We start from the raw sequence: 19,085 nt of genomic DNA, 5'->3' as shown, positions 1-19,085 counted from the left end.
GCCACCTTCCCCTCTTCCCTCAGATCCGTTCCTGTCCCATGTTTCCGAGAAACAGGCTTTGCGTCAGCGAACACGCGCTCTAATTCCTCCGTGTTCGTACCCTCTCCCCCGTAGTCTCACTCGGGAGGAGGAGGTATCTGTGCGCCGGATTCGGGCAGGAGCGGCTCTGACTCCTTCTGAGCGTCATCGGTGGCGTGACAAACGTTACGAAGTGACTGACAAGTGTCCCCATTGTGGTGCTGCTCCCGACCAGTGTGACGAAAAACACTTGCTGTGGACTTGCCCGGCTACAGCTTCCGTGAGACGACGCTTCCTAAGAAAGGTTGGCGTGCGATGGGACGTTGCAGACGACTATCGCAAGTGGACTCAAGATAATCGCTTTATCGCGAACTTTTGTCGCTTTTTGAGCGAGGCTTGTTTGGACTCCTTTTTATAACTTTCTTTCCCTTTTTCATTATGCCTAATGGCAAACAGCTCGAATAAAAAAAAAAGCTAAAAATATTTATTTATTACTTCTGGATGAGAAAAAAAATATCGAGTGGAGAAATAAGCCCACGGTGACGAAGCTTTCGCCTCGCTTCATGCGATCACTCTTTTGCGTTAATAAAAATTTTCACGAATGGAATCGCGTAGCTGCCCGTCTTTTGCTGCTTTGTTTCGTTCCTTTTTCGCTGAGGATTCTCCGCCAGGGGTTGCTTGTCACTAGGCCGCGTGCATGCGCGCCCCATCGCACGCGCAAGCGCGATACAACCGGCGGAGGAGCAGAACCCATAGTCGTTTTGAGAGAGATGAAGACTTCCGCGGCTTCCCCACCGTCCGCAGCCGGGAGCAGGCACGTCGGCCATGCCTCGATGAACCAGCCGGGCCTCGCTGCGCTGGACCAACCGGCGCTGGCCGTCGGGCAGGAGGCAAGCGGCGAGGAGGAGCCGGCGGTGCCCTTCGGCGAGGGCCTGTACCAGATGCTGGCCCTGTTCAACAGCACGCTGTCTGGAGTCGCTTTCCTGTGCCACCTATTCAGCGTGCGGCTCACGGCCCACGTGATGGACCACTGGCGCCGGCAACCGCCCGAGTTCGCCAACCTGAGCGCCGCCGAATGGAAGGAGATGGCCATACCACGCGCGGGGGACGGCACCTACAGCCGCTGCGTGAGGTACGGCCGCATATCTGTTTTGCATGCTGCATCTCGCTAGTTCCTTGCAGCGCTCGGCTGCTGACCCGAAAGACGCGCGTTCGATCCCGGCCGCGGCGGCCGAATTTCGATGGAGGCGAAATTCTAGAGGCCCGTGTACTGTCCGAGGTCAGTGCACGTTAAAGAACCCCAGGTGGTCGAAATTTCCGGAGCCCTCCACTACGGCGTCCCTCATAGCCTGAGTTGTTTTGGGACGTTAAACCCCAGTAAAACCAAACCAAACCAAGTTCCTTGCAGTACTGCCAAAGCGTGCAGAGGCGACGTTCTCGCGCTGCGGAGTATGAGTGGCAGCATGAACGTATATGATTGCAGTATTGTGGTATGTAAAAGTGTTAATATATTGTCTTCGGTAAGCCAAAATGAATACACAGGAAACCAAGTTCCATGCGATTTGCATGACATTCCTTACTCAAGATGTTCTTTTTCTTTTCGCCGAAAAGCAATGTCGAAAAATAATTGCATTTCCTTACGTATATCCAAGTTAACAACGTATAAAACACATCGTTTAGTATATATTTCAGCGTAATGTTTAGGTATCATTGGAAGAAAATTTCTCGCAAGTTTCTTTTAAAATGACCAGTAAATGCGCGAACCAAAGCAGCTGACTATGGGAGTTCTTCGGCTTTCTCAAAAATGGCATTTACTTTCGCTTTCACGTGGAACTTACCGGCATCGCCTCAGTAGCTTTAACATGTGCGTGATCCTCTTCGCTACTTCATGCTGCAACGCGACACAGAACATCAGCATTTAGCCACAGACGTCACCGTACCGGTTCGGCTTCCGCACTGATGCTTTCGTACTTCAGCTTCTGATCTCTTAGTGTTGGTAGATATACTCGTCGATAGGAAACCGCGATGTTGTTTGGGTTTTTTGGTATAGTTCATCGTTTGGTTAATGCGGTTTAGCGTCCCAAAGCGACTCAGGATATGAGTGACGCCGCAGTGGAGGGTAGTGAACAATTTCGACCACATGGGGTTCTTTAACGTGCACTGAAATCGCACAGTTCACGAGCACGGTACGCGGCCGGGATCGAACCCGCGTCTTTCGAGTCAGCAGCCGAGCACCATAACCACTGAGCCACCGCGGCGGGTCCCCTTATGGTTCGCAGATGTCTTCCTTCGTTTTATGCCTTTTACCAATGGCGGCGTTTCTGCAGACGCCGTCTTCTTTTCTGACGCGTGCCAGCTTGCGTCGTTTGTGCAAAGACGGCGATCTGACAGCGAGGCGCGAAGGAACTTAGTTAGGGCTGGGGTCGAACTCTTACCCGGCCATAGCCATTTTGAACAATGCTTAGGTGATCGCTGTCGGCCTTCTGGCTTAAAGGGGCACTGCGATGATTTCCTCGGTACCGATTTATATCATTAACTAGATTTATCATGAGTTCCTGAGAATATTGCAAAAAGAATTATTGAAATCGGAGCATGCAAATGGAGGTTATTGCACTTTTTGAAAATGCGAAATGAAAAGATCTGACGAAAATGCGTTTCACTCACCCAGTACTTAGATTGGGCGCCACCAATCAGAACCGTGCCTAGAGCACACGCAGAGGAAGCTTGCATGCAATTGTTGCTTTGGCGGGGCAGCCCACGGCTGCGCATTTTGACGGCGTCGGCTCCCCCCCCCCCCCCCGAAATTTTGAGTTCATTTTATTTTGTGGCTCTTGCCGTCAATTGCTATCTTTTTACCACTGACAGTATATTAAAGCGGACAAAGTGAAAAGATCTCGCATTAAAGAAATTTAGCACTTTTTACTTTATATAGCTCTCGCACAGAAAAGTAAACAGTATAGAAAAGTTTATTAAAATCCATCTAGGTACCATTTTTTTTATTCCGAACCCGTTTGAACCGGTTCGATGCTGTCTGAACCGGTTCGCCGGAACGGAATGGCGCTCCGGAGCTGAACCCGGAACTGACCTCGAAAGGCGTAAACCCGAACGGCACAGGAAAAGTTCCGGTTCGATGCCCTGGCTCCGGCACGCAACCTATGGTTTATTTGCTAAGGCGTATAATATAAGCTTGAAAGTTATCTGAAAAATAAAAAAGAAACGAAGAAATGCGTAGCAAACTAAGGATGAAGATGCACAACGGTCCTTGAATGTCTAAAGGTGGCGTTCACGTTTTCTCGGGCGGGGAAGGCAAGGAGAGGCGAGTAAAAGCCACGTGAGAGGAGGAAAATAACACAAAAAAAAATTGTTTAAACCAGCGTCACCTCGTGTCACTCGTCGCATGAACTCGACGCCCAGTGCGGTCACGTCGTTCTGGCCAGAACACTCCTTCTCTTGCCCCTTGTCTTTTGTGACTGTTTTTATTTTTTCATTTTGCAATGTACCAACTGGCCCGCATTTTTACCCTTCTGCGGAGGGAGGCAGCATGTATCTAAAAACGGTGGGTCCGTGGGTCCAACCTGAGTATGAACCCAGGCCTGCCACCGCCCAGGCATCGTACCTCACGAGCGCGACTGGCCCTCACAGTCGCCTGGGAGTCTCTGCCACTCCCATGGGGTTCGCATCCACAGAGGATGGGTCCCGGCCATACCCATCCCCACCGCTGGTATGGATGCCGCTGGCGTTGCATCGGAACAAAGCCTAGTTGCCGAAACTACAACGACCCGAAACTGATGGCGGAAGGGGCACGAGCAGGCCGCACAGTCGGATTCTCCCCCCGGATCAGCGACAGCAAACATTCGGTTTCGGGAGGCATCATGTCTTCCGAGGCAGGATAATGCTCAATTTCAGCCCAGCTTATCAAAGTGGGATCGTAGACGCCCATTTTCTGAGCCGCCATAGCGACCGCACTCAATCACAGACCACGCCCGAGCGTAGCCTTAAGATAGGGTCCGCTCCGAGGCGGCGTGGCGTGAGTGAGTAATTGTAATAAGTAAGCCAAAAATGACCCATATGCTTTATTTCAGTGTCCTAGGAGTGTTGCCCAATTTGCGAAGACGATGAAATCAAGATTTTCGGGGCCCAGGTTGCTAGTTAGCGGTTCCGGCCGAAAATCAGCGGAGCCGATGTGCCGCTCGTCCTCACTGCGCCAGCGAACGCTCGTTCTTTCCAACAGCCGAGCATGCACTACAACCACTGATCAGTCGCTACGGAAAGAAAATGCTTGAAAAACACTGCAGCGCAGCAGAAAGCAAAGACACAAAGAAAAGAAACGAACACCACGGGCATACCACGGGCGCTACCGTAGTGTTCGTTTCTGTTGAGCTCAAACAAAATAAATTGTGCCTGTGCTTTTAAAAGTGCAGGCAGTACGTCCGCCATCAAAAGTTCATGGAGGTGGACTCTGCCCAATAAATTTAATTTCTTCGCGTCTGAAACGTAGTGCTTCAGTACAAGTGGTGCGCTCTGTGAATCGTACAATGGCTATTAGGCCGTATGTAACTATTCCAGGATGCACTGAAAGAACTCACTGAAATTAATTTCTCCGCTAATCGTCTTCCATTAACAATTGACGCGGTGTACAGTCGCCGTCAAAAGTAAATGGAAGGCGACTTTGTCAAAAAATTCAATTTCTTTAAATCTAAAGCACAATGGCCCAAGTTTGTTGGTGCACAGTGCAATTCGCGCAATCACAATTTAAGGATGCATAAATTGATGGGCAATGATTAAATATTTTCGTTAATATTGCCTTCCATTTACTTTTGACGGCACCTGTACATGTGTGAAATTTTAAACTAATTGAGTTTTAAATTACATCGGTATCCCGTCACTTCAATAATCTTGATTTATTTGGTACAGCTATTCTTAGGGGTATTGCTTTGGGACGTTAAACCCCAAAAAACCAACCAACCAACCTATAAATAGAGCTTGGTCAAAAAGCTTAAGTTAATAAATTGATGTTCTTTACACTTTATTTTCAAACTACAGCATGCTGCAGGCATGTCCAAAATGATCAGTTGCCAAGTGCATATAACACACAAACATATGACTGCATGATTTCACCTTCATATTGTTTCAGTGAAACAAATAAAACGCAAGAAAAAGCAGTGCAGTTCGTCAGCGGTTTAACCAATCCTGCAACTATTCAACCTTATCATTTCCGTTGAAATGGCTACTCCGCTGCTTTAGCGCGTGAGTCAATACGCTTGCTTCTGAGCGCTGCAAAAGACGACTTTTCTGCTCATGATGCTGTACAAAAACACCACCGGTTGGTGTTGCCGGTGCAGTCTCATGTGGCGAGGATATCGGTTGTGTGGAAGTGTAAATTAGCCGGTCATAGGCTTCCCTTTCTTGTGTCATACTTTTTCTTTTGTTTTTTCTTTAAAGAAGGAAGGAGGCGGGGTATTTCGATCGCTTTTTTCTCTACTAGCCTTTTCTTTTTTCGTCCAATTTCAGGATTCCCTCCAGGAAGTCCCTGAATCTTCTCATTCGATTTAATTATTCCGGTTATCGGCGTGGAAGCCACTGTCACTGGTGACAGCAATCAGTGGGGCTTAAATCATTTTTCTGTGCGTTGTGCTAGCCATCATCCTGTGTAGTGCGTTCACCTGATATTTCTGTCTGTCTTCCGTACTAGCCCATATATTACTATAGAAATGGGCGGCAGTAGCGTCGAAGGGAAATAATGCGTTTTGCCGTCATGCACGTATGTTGTGTTGTGTCTATATTTAACCAAAACGAGCTCTCTCCTCAGGTGTTCTACCCCTGACGCTGCTCTTTCGAAGTTGTACAAAATAATTGTCTTCGTTCGCTTTGTAATTGTTTACCTCTGCACATCAGTCATTAACACTTCTTTCAGTGCCTTATCAGTTAAAGCTGCCACGTTGGCTCAGTGGTTATCGGGCTCAGCTGCTGACCTGAAAGGCGCGGGTTCGATTCCGGCCGCGGCGGCCGAATTTCCAAGGCGGCGAAATTGTAGAGGCCCGTGTACTGTGCGATGTCAGTGCACGTTAAAGAACCGCAGAGTGGTCGAAATTTCCGGAGCCCTTCACAACGGCGTCCCCCATAGCCCGAGTTCCTTTGGGACGTTAAACCCCCATAAACCAAGCCATAAACCAAATATCACAGTTAAACCATCCCCTTTTTCTGAAATATTCAAGGCGGAATAGCGGGTACTTCATAATGATGACGCGTTGCTTTATTGTATTCACCATTGTATTCGCGTGCGCTTTATGCATTGTGTGAGACGTAGGCATCCTCACACGTGCCATCGCGACCCCTCCGCTTCGACTAGTCGTACATAGCCACCCATTGTATAGCTAGCAGTTGCTGTTTTCTCGCCATCTCGAGGAAAGGCGGATCAGTGGTTATCGCTCTCAATAGCGTGTTCGAAGCGCAGAGGCAGCGTAGAACGGTCAGTCTACTTTCATGTCGAGCGAATTGAGAGAAATGAAGCGTTCTTCTCGTCATCACGCTATATAACCTCCTGTGAGAGAGGTGTCACGTGGATTACACTTGCACGACACTAGCGCGCACGTGGCAACCGCCGCTCGCAACTATATGCTTCCAGTGTGTGCGGACAGCCGACCAAGCGGTTTCCGTCCGACGTGCTACTCACAGCTACCTCTGTAATAAGAATAAAGCGCCTTTGCCGAGCCAGGAAGTTAACGGATGTTTCCTTTCCATCCACTGCAGGCGAGGTGGTGTTCGTGGAAGAAGACGTGAACAAGTGTTCGCCGTCGGAGCCACACTGCGTGACAGTGGCCCAGTGTCCGCAGGCGCAGAGGGACATCCGCCGAGGAACGCACCCCACCATCTGCGACTGGAAAGGAGCCACTTCGTTGGTTTGCTGCGCGCAGCCCACGGGAGTGCCCCCGGTAACACCGGACCAACCTCGTACGTACAACTCAGTTTCCATGCAAGGAAATATTCGTGAGCAACAAGCGGGGCAGTGCGTACGATCCTGTGCCGTTGCCTAGCAACCAGAGTTACTGTGGGACAATGTGCTCCGTCCTAACGGGCACTTTACCTCCCTTCAAAAAACAAAAGGTGCGCCTACTTCTGCAGAAAGCTGATAGATCAGATAGGGGTCCGCCTAGCTCCAGCTTATACCCTCCGATCATTCTAACAGCGGAAGGTACGATCGCGAGCCGTAGCATTATCCACCAATGTCGTGGGACACTACACTCCGTTACAAACTCGAAAAAATCCTCAGTATAACAACAGTACAAAAAATGTTCGTGCCCTTCCTGTCCCTGACAAACCTTTCGCCACCCCTTAATTACAAATTCTATGGTGCCTCCACTTAAATGCGATGCCCACCTCTGCCCGCTCTTTCCTCTATGGTCTCTGAGCCTCATCTGCATGCGCAAGTTTCTTCGAACACGATGCTGATATGGACCATTGCCTGTTCTCCTGCTCCGTTGCCATTCAATCCTCCCATTACCCATACCTCATTCCCTCAACGTGGTGGGCCTGGCTTGGCTAACCGTGGATCAGCTGACGGACCAGCTGATTTTTTGGTGACCCCGGCGCAAGATATTCTTGACGCTTAAGGCTGTGTCGTAATGCGGTTGTTCCTCTCTCTTTCTATCTCTATGACATTGCCAAAAGGCAACAAGCCACTCATGGGACAAGGTGCTCATTACAGCTTATGCACTAGTTACACGGCCGGCTTAACCGCTGTTATGCCTGACAGTTAAGTTCAGTAACCGTGGTTATGCTTAACCACGGTTGCTGAACTTGACTGCGGTTAACGCGAACCGCGGTTCGCATCACTGTTCACGTTCACGGCCATCAACGGCCCCTTTGGTGCAACAAGCGAAGTGACGCTGCGATCGGCAAAGCGAAGTTGCATTTACAGATATCTCCGTTAATTAAAATGCAGTGTTTTGAGTGCCGTCCGATGGCGCAGCAACAGCTCAGACTCCGCTATTTTCTCGATTAACGACGCAAACCGAGGACGCCACGCTCGCTTCGCGGTAACCGTGGTTAGCGCCTTTGCTGAGGTTTGGTCCACCGTGTAACATGGGCGAACCACGGTTTCGCGTAACCGCTGCTAACTTTGCCCATGTGATAGGGGTATTAGTTTTTCTGTTTTTTACTTGCGTTTATTTTCGTTAGCACGTCCCTTAGACTCAAAACAAATCTTGTTCTTCCGCTCTTCTTTTCCTGGATCCTCCGACAGAGGTACCGCCAACGATTCCTCCCGTGCAACCACCTGTTGGGCCACCTGTGGAACCTCCTGTGCAACCTCCTCCAGTTGTTCCGCCAACCAGTCCTCCTGATTCTCAACCACAGCCACCCACAGACCAGGGGACTGGAACGAGCGTGCCAGGGGCTACAGGCATCGGAGGAACATCGTCTGTGGACAAAGCCGGTTCGTCCGGTACCAAGCCAGGCGGAGGCTCGGAAGGACGCGACCCGGCAGCAGGAGTCGAAGACTGCGAATGCGACGACGGTGCGCTCTTGTTGCTTCTGGTCCCGCGCATAGATGTCGCAACCAAAAGAAAAAAAAAGATAACAGAGAGAGAGGGGGGTAAAGGTGAAAGCAAAATTGGTGTCACTGGAAGCTGCACTCCTTGTCTTTTACCTAGAGAGGTTTATTTCGCAAGTCATAAGTAACAGACGCTGCTTGAACAGGGAACTTGTTTAATTGGTAGCCGGCTAGAAAACCCAACGGACGCAATGGTACTAATAACAGAATAATTTTGCAGAAGACCGGATGCAAAAGTCAGCTGCTTCCATAGCCGACGTAGTAAGTATAGCGCATATAAGCAACAGGAGCGGTAGTAATTAGAATAGCAGAATAAATGAAATATTAACGGTGATGCCATATGGCCCCATCGGCTACCGGTTTGCGGCCGTGCTGGGAGCGGAAGGCTGCCACTTCAGCCTGCTACACCAGAGAAATTGTGCTTCAGAGGCGCGCTTCAGACACGATGGACTTGCTTTGCGTCTATGGTGCATTTAAAGCCTCGCGATGCGATTGACGAGCGGTGCTCGTAGAAACAGTCGCCCTTCAGGTAAGCCTCACCAAACTGATGCGTCTGTCCCCCACTAATGTCGATCGTTGTCCGCAAAAGGTCGTTCCACGCTATGCACTGTAGCTTGGTGGGTGACGGGCACGGCACTCACGTAAGCAATGCAGGTATGTCTTTTTTTCTCTGAGCGGTTACAGGTGGGACGAAAATTCGCTCGCAGTTACGTAGCCCATGTCTCGACTTCGCAGCAACGAACCATTTAATGGGCGTAAATCGGGTGAAACGCGCTTTCCGTCGCTGACATTTCGGTGGAGTAGCTTGTTAGCTGCAACAAGCTAAAAGTTTAAAGATAGCTTTCCTAACATAAGGCAGCCAGTGGATTGGCGAAGGCTTTCTAGACAAGGCATTCACGCAAGTATTAATCCGGTCGCGACGTTATCACGCGAACGCCGGACAGGGCCATTTAATATTCGGATACTATTTAGATTTCATTGCGTTGTTTTTTTTTATTCATTCCTACTCTTCGCCGTTGGTTCAGGCAACTCCATGTCGTGCGTTTCCTCATCATCACCGGCTAAAGCTTAGCGATGGCGGGGTCCTTGCGTTGCTACGGCCAATGACAAAGACCAAAACAGAATGCAATAGAATCGACAAGGGCCCGTTACATTATACCGGAGCCCTCTGGACTCATGCGCACAACGTCTTGCGTGAGGTAGCGCGTACAGCAAGTATCGATACGTGTGGCAAACTTCCGTCTTGCGCACGGCGTTCATTTTGAAAGAACCTCGCGACGTTGCCTTGCGCAGTATAGCCTTGCGCCGTGTGCAAACGCGCCATCGGGTATCGTGGGTCTTAACCCTCCTTCCGCCGCGGTCCCGCAGCGCTCCCGGTCAGGACTTGCGGATTGCGACCCGAGGCGACCGAATCCCGACAGCGACCAGCGCGGCTGCTCTTGGATAAGCCCGTCCACTCTCTGGACGCCTGCAGGGTTCGAAGACCTGGACTGAACCGGCGGCGGCGGCCGCTCAACGCGGTGTCGCTGCTCCCGCGCCAGCAGCTCACCGGCCAGTCACAGCGCCAGCAGCAGCAGGAGCAGTCGCAGTCGACGCCGTCCGACAGTACCTGGCCCTGGATGGTAAGTCCTGTCTTCGCTGCTCCTCATCACCACTCCTCTTCGCCGAGCTTAAGAGCGCCCTATAGGGTTATCCGTGCGAAGGAATTGAATAGCATTGGCAACTACCAAGTATAGTTCTGAGCAGAAAACTTTCCCGGTAAAGATGTTCTTATGCGGAACATGCGACGTGCTAGCCGACATGAAGTTTAGGGTGTGCAGGAGAAGCATAAATGAGCACTCGTAAACAGTTAATGCGTTAGCATTAGAAGGATCAGTGCAAGTGGAAATGGCGACCGCCGTCTGTCAGTAGCCGGTTTCCCGTGGCCCACCTGCCCATCGTGGCTACGAACTAACTTAGTATACTACCTATACGTATTTAGTTTATTAACTCGGTTGTAAATAACGAACCATAGCATGCTACTTCGCATATAACAAAATATGATGTGTGAACCTCGGATATACCGAACCTACTTATATCACTTCCGATATAACGAACTTTTGTGCCTGGACCTCGGACCTTAAGAACATAGTGTGTTGGCCCTAGACATGACGAACTTTATTGTGTCAATCTCGGATATGATGAGCGCTTCGCGATAACGCATTCAAACGATCCACCGAGAATCGCCTAAAAGTTATTGTCATTACTTTCTAACTGTTACTCGTGGGAAGAGTTTTAAAGGGTTACGGCCGGCTCCATGCTCCGTTTTTCGATTCCGCACTAGAGTTCCCATATTTGGGTGTTGGCCGCATCATCCTGCACACAGGATGCCGCACCGCAGCGACTGAGAGACGTTTCTGAGGCTGGGGTAAACGGGGCGTTGAGATGACGAATACGTGCATCTTTTAAATTCTACGCTTGGTGCTTGAGTTTTCCACAAAATGGTCGCGTTCCGAAAGACGCGTTTTCTGCAAATGAAAATCATTCGCGTTTGGTCCGAGCTCTACTAGACCGTGCAGTCTGTTTTCAAGTATTAGTGATCCCTTCGCGGCGTGCGGCTTTCCTCTTTGGTCATCGTTAGGATTTCAACATGTGATAACTAGACGAGATTTATGTGAAAGGTAGCAAATAAAGATGGAAAACATTCCGACCGCGGGGACTGTATTTCGATAGAGGTGAATGTCCGTGCGCAGTGCGATATCAGGGGACGTTAAAGGACACCAGGTGGTCCAAAAAATCCGGAGTCCCCCACTGTGGCGTCTCATATCGCCCATATGTCGCTTCGGAACGCTGAACCCCATAATTTACAATATACAATTTTTATACATGAGAAAACGAAGCGTTGCCTGTGTTACAAAGTTTATAAAAGTGGTATGTCGCTCCATTCACGCTGGTTGACTGGAATAAATTTACTGGGCAGAAACGGGTCATGCGCTCACCTCACATTTGAGAGTAGTGATCGATGCCCGGTGATTCCACTTGTCATTTGCCGCGGGAATAGTAGACAAGGGTACAGTTGAGACATGCTAAGATACGCTGAGCGCTTAGAATATCACCAGAAAATGTTACCTAACGCAGCTTATTTTCTGGAACTGACACCACGGTAACAAAAGACACGGACAGATATCCTATAAAAATAAAGGATTTTAGTTGGCACGTTTAGAACCTCGGACTTGCTACTGTTCTCATGGGAGAGTGTTATGCAGAAATAAATTCTTTAGAAAGAGCAACAGGCAGAGCGAAATGTGTGAAAAAAAAATTGGTTGTGGCGTAGTTCTGCTATGCCAGGATATACGTAGCGTCAGGTTAGGGCGAGGTCTCCACATCTCGGTGGATACCTGAACCAGAGGGAAGGCGCGTAACTGTCCTCTTGGAACACTGGACACCTCAACTGTGCTTTAAGCTAAGTGGCGGTAGTGACAGGGGTGCGCTGCATTCGTTTGCTTTGACAACGTTGAGCCGGAAACGCGGCGCTGAAGCCATAGGCCGTCGGCGTTTGTTGTGTTCATTGGTGTTGGCGTTGACAACGTTTTACACTCCGATCATTTTAAGGAAAGGAAGTGCATATAATGGCTCCCTGGGTCAGTGGACGCCTGAATCGTGCTTATAGGTCCGTGGAATGAGGGAAGAGAGGTGTGGCTGCAGGCATTGACAAGGTTGTGCCAAAAACGCGGCGCTGAAGCCATATGCCGTCGGTGTTCGTTGTGTTCATTGACGTTGGCGTTGTCAACGTTTTACACTCCGATCATTTTAAGGAAAGGAAGTCGAGCGCGCGCGGCGAGGCACGCCAACTGTGCGTAGTGACGTCACTTGCTCCTCGCGCATGCGCAGCACGGCTCTCCAGGAGCCAGGCGAAACTGCTCAACCTCGACCAGTGTAGCTCACGCTACAAAATTTGTGCACCTAAGCTTGCCGGTTTAGCGCAATATAATGAGCGAAAGCTAACTGGCATTATCGGCCGAGTGGTCTGGAGCCGCAGGCCCGTTTTGACGTTTCACAGGAGACTCCGATTAAGCGTTTCTATGCTCACGTGTACGCTCGGCCTTCTTCCGCATGCGGTCTCCGTTCGACCGCGTTCCCTGCACACTTCACGGACTCAAGGGCACGCTTGCACGAAGCAAATAAGACTGTGCAGTTCTCAGTTTACCCTTATTCGCAGTCGTGACCCTGCCCTGGATAAATTTAAAGGAAAGGCGCATAACTTCATTTTTTCAGTGGATACCTGAACCGCGCAGTCATAAAAAAAAGACGGGAAGGTTCAAAAGCGGCTGCTGCGCCGGGTCTGAAAAAGCGTTGCTTGCGGATGGCATGCAGGGCGGGATAAGAGAGCGCTGTGCGCGACCAGAGGCTCATACACGGTTCAGAGCGTTGTTCTGCATCATGGAGCGCCCCTTTCAATGCATCCCGGTAGTCCAGGTCCCGCCTGCTTGAAGCAAATTAGTCTAGTTCCATGTTCAGCCTTCTTAGCAATTTTGATCACGTTGCTAGAAGTGGTCTAGACCATCCGCTGGATTTTAGGACGGGAAATACGCATAAATGGCTCACTCTGTTGGTGAACACCTCAACCGCGCCGTGAGAGAAAAACGCAAGGTGGCCATCTCAACCGCGCCGTGAGAGAAAAGCGCGAACGCTAGCTGGAAACATGCTTTTAGTCTTTGTTCGTGTTTCTCTCTCAAGACGCGGTTGAGGAGTCCACCGGCAAAGGGAGCCATTTATACGCCATTCCTCAAATTCTGCGGAGCGTCTAGACTGCGGATTAAGCTAGACCGGGAATCTTATTCGCAATCTAAGCACTCTCTTGCTTTTGAGGAAAGGAAATGCCCATTCTTGGCTCACTTTGTAGCAGCCCGCGTAACATAACGCGTAACGCATTACTACTGCCGTTGTACTTTCCAAATGGATGATAATAAAGCTATTACAGCTTTCACCTTAAAATAATATGCTTCGTTCCACGCAGGCTTCTGTGGTTGACCAAGTGAACCCGGCTAGGCGATGTGCTGGTGTGTTGTTAGACCAGCAACACATACTCACAGCAGCCCAATGCTTCGGACCAGACAACGGGTGAGTTGAAAACTCTTCAAAGTGAGTCCCTGTTCCTACGGAAGTGGGTTCTTTGATTAGATAAACTTATGAAATGAATGCTAGCTCTGTAGTAGCGCACATAAAAAAGACGGCGCAGCTCTCTTCGACTGCCTGGGAGAACTGTACGAGTCCGCATGTGTGACTCTCGTTTCTATGGAGGTGTTTTGTCTTTTAACAAGGTCAGGCATAACTTTATACCGAACAAGAGTACTGAGAACCATTCGGACGCGTGTTCAACTACGAAACTATAAAAAAGAAAATAGGCTGATGAGTTATCCGGAAAGCTACGCGGCATCGCGGTCTCCGGACTGCACCCAAGCTTTACCTGACTCTCCCGACGCTCCTTCTGCTATAAGCCTCCGCAGAAGCAAGTGGTGCTAGTAGAACCTCTGCACGCTTTTAGGAAACACAAAACTGTCCGACTATCTGCCGTTTTTTTTTTTCATTGCTTTCCTACATCTAGCGGCGCAATCAAAGGCTTAGACTAGCGAAAAGCGTTAAGATGCGCACGAGGTAAAGGGGTGTCGGGCTTGACAGCTTATTAGCTCCGAGGTGGAGTAGCGTGTTACGAAGCATAACTTCCATTTGGACGAGTTGGTTAAGGCTGTGAGCGACTTTGCAATCCAAAAGAGACAGGTGAGGTTGATGAAAGCACGAAACCTAGTGACAGGGTTATTTCTTCCCCAGTACCGTCCACACTACCTAATACGCTGCATATTCTCTAGCATCGTGTTGCGCAGAGTTTCCAAGATCCATTCCGGAAGGATTTCGTTCCGTAAGGAGCGCTCCGTCTCACCACAGGGCATGCTCCGCTTTGAGAAGCTCTAGATTCGGATTTATGACGGCTTCAGTACGTTCGCTCCCTCTACGCCACTCTCGTTCTGAAGCTAGTGGAGAAGCACTGCCCGTATACACGAACGCCATCGCAGGAGGAACAGCGCCGTGATGCTGAACACACCGGGCCTGCCCGTGACGCTCCGACGCGTGGTGAGCGCCGAAGCACATCCGATGTTCCGCGTGCCGGACGGTTACCACGACCTGGCCCTGGTGAGGTTCGAACCCGCACTCGCTTCCGGGGAGCTGGCGCCCATCTGTCTGCCCACGGTGCTCAACGCCAGGCGCGTGCTCAACGGCAGCATCCTCGACGCCGTCAGCTGGTCCGACCGGCAGAGAGGTGAGCTGCGTGCGGTCGATCAACACGAGTGGCTGCTATTTTTTTTTCCTTCTCCTTAGGACCTAAACAGACTCAGTGGCTGTACAAGCTTTTTTTCCATAGTCGTTATTTTTTAAGGCGGAAGCCTTTAATGTCTCATCGTTGTAAGCAGCAGTTGTCGACAGAAAATGTCACGCTTTTCATTTGGTGGAAACGGTCGTGACGTCACAGTGCGCGAATTTCAAACGGGGCCAATTGTACTTTGGCTAGTAACCATGCAACCAATTGAAGGGATCGTACAGTGATGCTCCAATTAAGTGGGACTGAGCTTAGTTAATTGCTTAATTATCCAATTAGCCTAATTAGCTTTACTAGTCAGGCCATATAAATAAATAAAACCGATTAAGAAATTGGTCGAGCTCAGGAATCGAACCCCGGTCTTCGGCGTGAGAGACGAGCATGCTATCCACTCCGCCATGCCAGCTCGATGGTTTGGAATGAACAAAGGCGCGTCTAGTGAATACGGTGTCTTCACTCACTCTCATCCTCATCCATTCCCTTCCCGCGAGGTTTAGTTGTCCACCGACAAATGAGAGACAGATACATTTCCTTTCCTCAAAAACCAATTTACTGACAAGCGAGGCGTAGAACCAAATGGGCGATGGCGTTCTATGGACTCCTTGGCAGTGTTGCAAGACGCTGTCGCGTTCCACTCTTAGGGGCATCAGTGACCACACTTTAGGTCAAAAAAGTGCCCCCCTGACTTTTGTGAGACAGTTACTGCGTAATTTCCTTTCCTCAAATACAATTTTCATTTTCTTCATTACGGCTCCTCTTTATCTATCTTCTTTCACTCCCACTTCCTCCCTTCCTCTACGGTGCGGTTCAGGTGTCCACCGAGATGACAGAGAATTACTGCGCCATTTCCTTTCCTCAAAAAGCGTTGCGTTCAAAGGGCAAGGCATCGCGCTGAACGGGTGGTGTACCGTGGACTCCCTGGCAGCGCTACAACGCGCTGTCGCGTTCCACTCCTAAAGGCGAAGCTTAAGCGTCATTAATTAGCAGTTAATTAATATTCAAGCATTAATCAGTAATTAACCATTAATTAGTGATTTGTAATCACTTGGCGATTAGTACTCAATTATATGTGACGCCACCGGTGCCACAGAAACAGCGAAGGTGGCGCGGAAAACGCTTCCGCCTCTACCCACTTTAGACAGTCAAAGTGCCCCCTGAATTTTTTTTATATGACGACGCACTGTGCTATCCTCTGAGCCGTTCAAGGTCTTATCCGTGCGTGTGTAGGCAGACAGGTATGCAGGTGACAGCTACAAATGGGCGACAAGTTTTGTGAAAAATAGTGCGTTAAGAAGTCTGCAAACGTCTTATGCGGTCGTTTTTTGAGAACAGGGGCCTAAGATGTTAGAAACAGCAGCAATATGCCTGGCAGTTAACCTTCTTCGTCCGACGCTTGCAGACAACTCTCGTTTCCTGTCTCTGTCGTGGCCGACAGTTCCCGTGCCAGCCTGCTGTGGACACTGCATTCCGACTGCTGCTCTCATGCTTGCTTGGTTTTCGCGCAGATTTCCACCCGGGCTCGATGGGCGATAAGCGCTACCGGGTGATCTCTTCTTCGAGCTGCAACAACACGTACGCTGGCGTTGACCTCTCACCGTACCCGCAGGGCATCAACCACGAAGACTTCATTTGCGCTCAGCTGACCGCCAACATCGGCGAGGAGTGTGTGGTGAGTGTCCGTCTGCTCACGTGCTCTCCAGAGTTGGGAACTGTCAATAATCTAGCGACAAAGGCTGCCACCGGTTTACTGCACGTCTCTGCTCGGTCTGGCTTGCTTCATTACGTTTTTTTTTTCCGTGTTTCTTTACTTGTATGCTCCGTTTCCTGAGTACAAAAGCTCTCGGGCTGAATATTTTCCCTATTAGTTACCTCTGTAAAGACAACCCAAGCAGAAAGGACCCGACATGTTGAAAATGAAAGCATTGCTACAGTCGGCTACAACTTAAAAACGAAGCAGCAGAAACCCCTCAAAGGAGCCCCTCCAGCCACTTGCGTCGACCAGTTCTCCCCTTTGATCGATTTTCCTCCTTGACCCATCCCTGTGGGCTCGCTAGCGTGAAATCGCGGTGGGGGGGGGGGGGGGGGATGCAGATGAATAGGGAATAAGCACCGCTTAACCGGACTGGCCGCGGTGTCAGGAGAATCAGTCGATGCCTTTGGCTGGAGGGCATCCTTTAAGGGGCATCTGCTGCTTCGTTCTTGGCTTGTATCCGACTATTATAGATGACCTCGGCCTCGCTAGGTGCACAGTAATGATGTGTAGAGTTGTGTCAGTTTGTGCACAGCGTCAGATATAAACCAGCAGGGAAATGGCGGGACAAAAATTGCGGAGGGCACTTAAAACTACTTGCGTGCTGTGAATGTAAAAGTATGCACGCGAGTTGTTCGGCTGCGGCGATGGTGTGCCACCTCACTGCAGCGGCCAACGAATGTGATTTGTTCGCGCCGTCCGAATGGAAGTAAGTTGATGAAGACTACGATGCCCAAATCCAGCGAGGGAGACTAGCAGTTCAACGCTCGGGATTTTGTGTTGGGTGATGACGCAGTTTGAACGATTTCACGGAAATACCCATACGTTCTGCCAGTGACGTGACAAACAGTTGATACAACAAACGTCGATAAGCTCTTGCCAAGCGAACCTGGCAAACAGTGGGTAGAAACGGATCCTCCTAGTCTCGCAAGATGAACCTCTAAATGGAGTATTTAACTAGTGTTACCAAAAAATACCTTTACAGAGATCTTGTTAAAGTAGCCTTGCATGTTTCTGTGTATCGGTCGCTGTACTCTTTTAGAGTGGGGTAAAATATAACGAAACGTTTAAAGCGAATGCCTGTAAAGCCTGCTGTGCAAACTTTCTTCGTTAAACTGCATGTCGGGGCTCTCCCCGTAAAGCCATGGATGGCAGAAAATGGAACTTTGTACCATGAGGTGTCGACTGTCTTTTGTGCAGAAAGCCGGAGACTGTTGAACATGTATTTATAGATTGCTGGGACGGGGTCTTCTTTTGAGATGTTCTACAGGGAACTTTGATGAAATATTTCCTCTCAGATCCCCATCGAATTCGCGTTTTGGCAGTCAAGAATGATGAGGGTGTGCCGTGTTGCAGTCAAGAATGATGAGGGTGTGCGACCTGATCTGTTCGCACCGGCCTGTGTTCGAAACCCACTTGGGAAGAAATTTTATTTTTTTGTCTTTACTGATGATGTAGCCACTGACTGTCGATGACATCATGTTGTCATCTGGGTTTTGGGTTCATTTCTCGTGGATGTAACCCCGGATTTGGTGAATGGTGGGGGCCATATGAAGCCTTCGCATTAACAAAACAGAGGAAGACCTATGGCGACTACAGGGCTGCTTTTCCAGTAGTCGTCCATTGTCTTCTTTTCTATTCTGGTTCCGTCCTTTTCCTGCTGGTCACTACCCAAAACTAGATGCAAACGCTGCCAGAATAAAACATCAGGCGTAGACAAAACCTGGGGCCATTTTTTTCTTATTGATTCCTCTTCTTTTTGCACTGCAGGGCATCCCGGGAAGCCCCCTCATGATACAGGAGGGCAAGCACTGGGCCGTCATCGGGCTGTACAGCTTCGGTGTATCGTGCAGCGGCACGGCGCAGTACCCGACAGTGTTCACACGCGTGTCCCCGTACATCACCTGGATATACGAGAAGCTCGGCGCGCGCTAATGAGCGTGCCCGAGGCCCACGTCCGGACCATCAGGATGAGCAGGCATCGTCCGGTGGCCTGCTGCAGTGGCATGCCTGCGGGCAACACTTGCTGAACACGCGCGATCACACGCTGTAAGCGAGGCATACACAGATAGTCAACTATTCGGCGATCAACATGAACAAAAGGCGTCACAACTCGCGCACCTGCAGTAATTTATTCACTGACTTTTGTGAGTGAGTCTACTGCACCAAGTCAAGGAAATTTGCTAGGATACAGAGAGCAAAGACGCTGCCTTGATTCCAGGCGACACTAGCGAAGAATCTTGTACGAAAGCATTTTACGCGTTCAGTACTCTCCCTTAAAGTTAGAAACTAATAAAGAGAATCCCCACTGAGTGCAGGTGCTCTACAATGCGACACAAACTTTGACTGTTTGCTTTAACAAATCCCCTAATATGGCTCGTCCCCTTCTTTCTTTTCGCTTCCCTTTTTCCGGC

At 49.7% G+C, this 19,085-nt stretch overlaps 1 protein-coding gene across 1 annotated transcript; it reads left to right on the top strand.

The window, feature by feature from the left end:
* The first annotated feature begins 851 nt into the window (after positions 1 to 851).
* LOC149354571 (uncharacterized) lies at positions 852 to 18,701 on the top strand. Its single transcript, XM_089576003.1, has 9 exons — positions 852 to 1,150; positions 3,705 to 3,739; positions 6,769 to 6,969; positions 8,249 to 8,533; positions 9,938 to 10,191; positions 13,566 to 13,669; positions 14,620 to 14,864; positions 16,427 to 16,590; positions 18,442 to 18,701. Exons 1-9 carry the CDS (start codon positions 852 to 854, stop codon positions 18,604 to 18,606), a joined length of 1,752 nt encoding a protein of 583 aa, XP_089432129.1. The 3' UTR covers positions 18,607 to 18,701.
* Positions 18,702 to 19,085: the final 384 nt, after the last annotated feature.

The sequence above is a fragment of the Amblyomma mixtum genome, chromosome 3 (genome assembly GCF_055824585.1).
Source record: "Amblyomma mixtum isolate Tamu chromosome 3, ASM5582458v1, whole genome shotgun sequence".
Lineage (NCBI taxonomy): Eukaryota > Metazoa > Arthropoda > Arachnida > Ixodida > Ixodidae > Amblyomma > Amblyomma mixtum.
The sequence above is the reverse complement of the archived record's forward strand: the minus strand, read 5'-3'. Positions and strand labels throughout refer to the sequence as shown.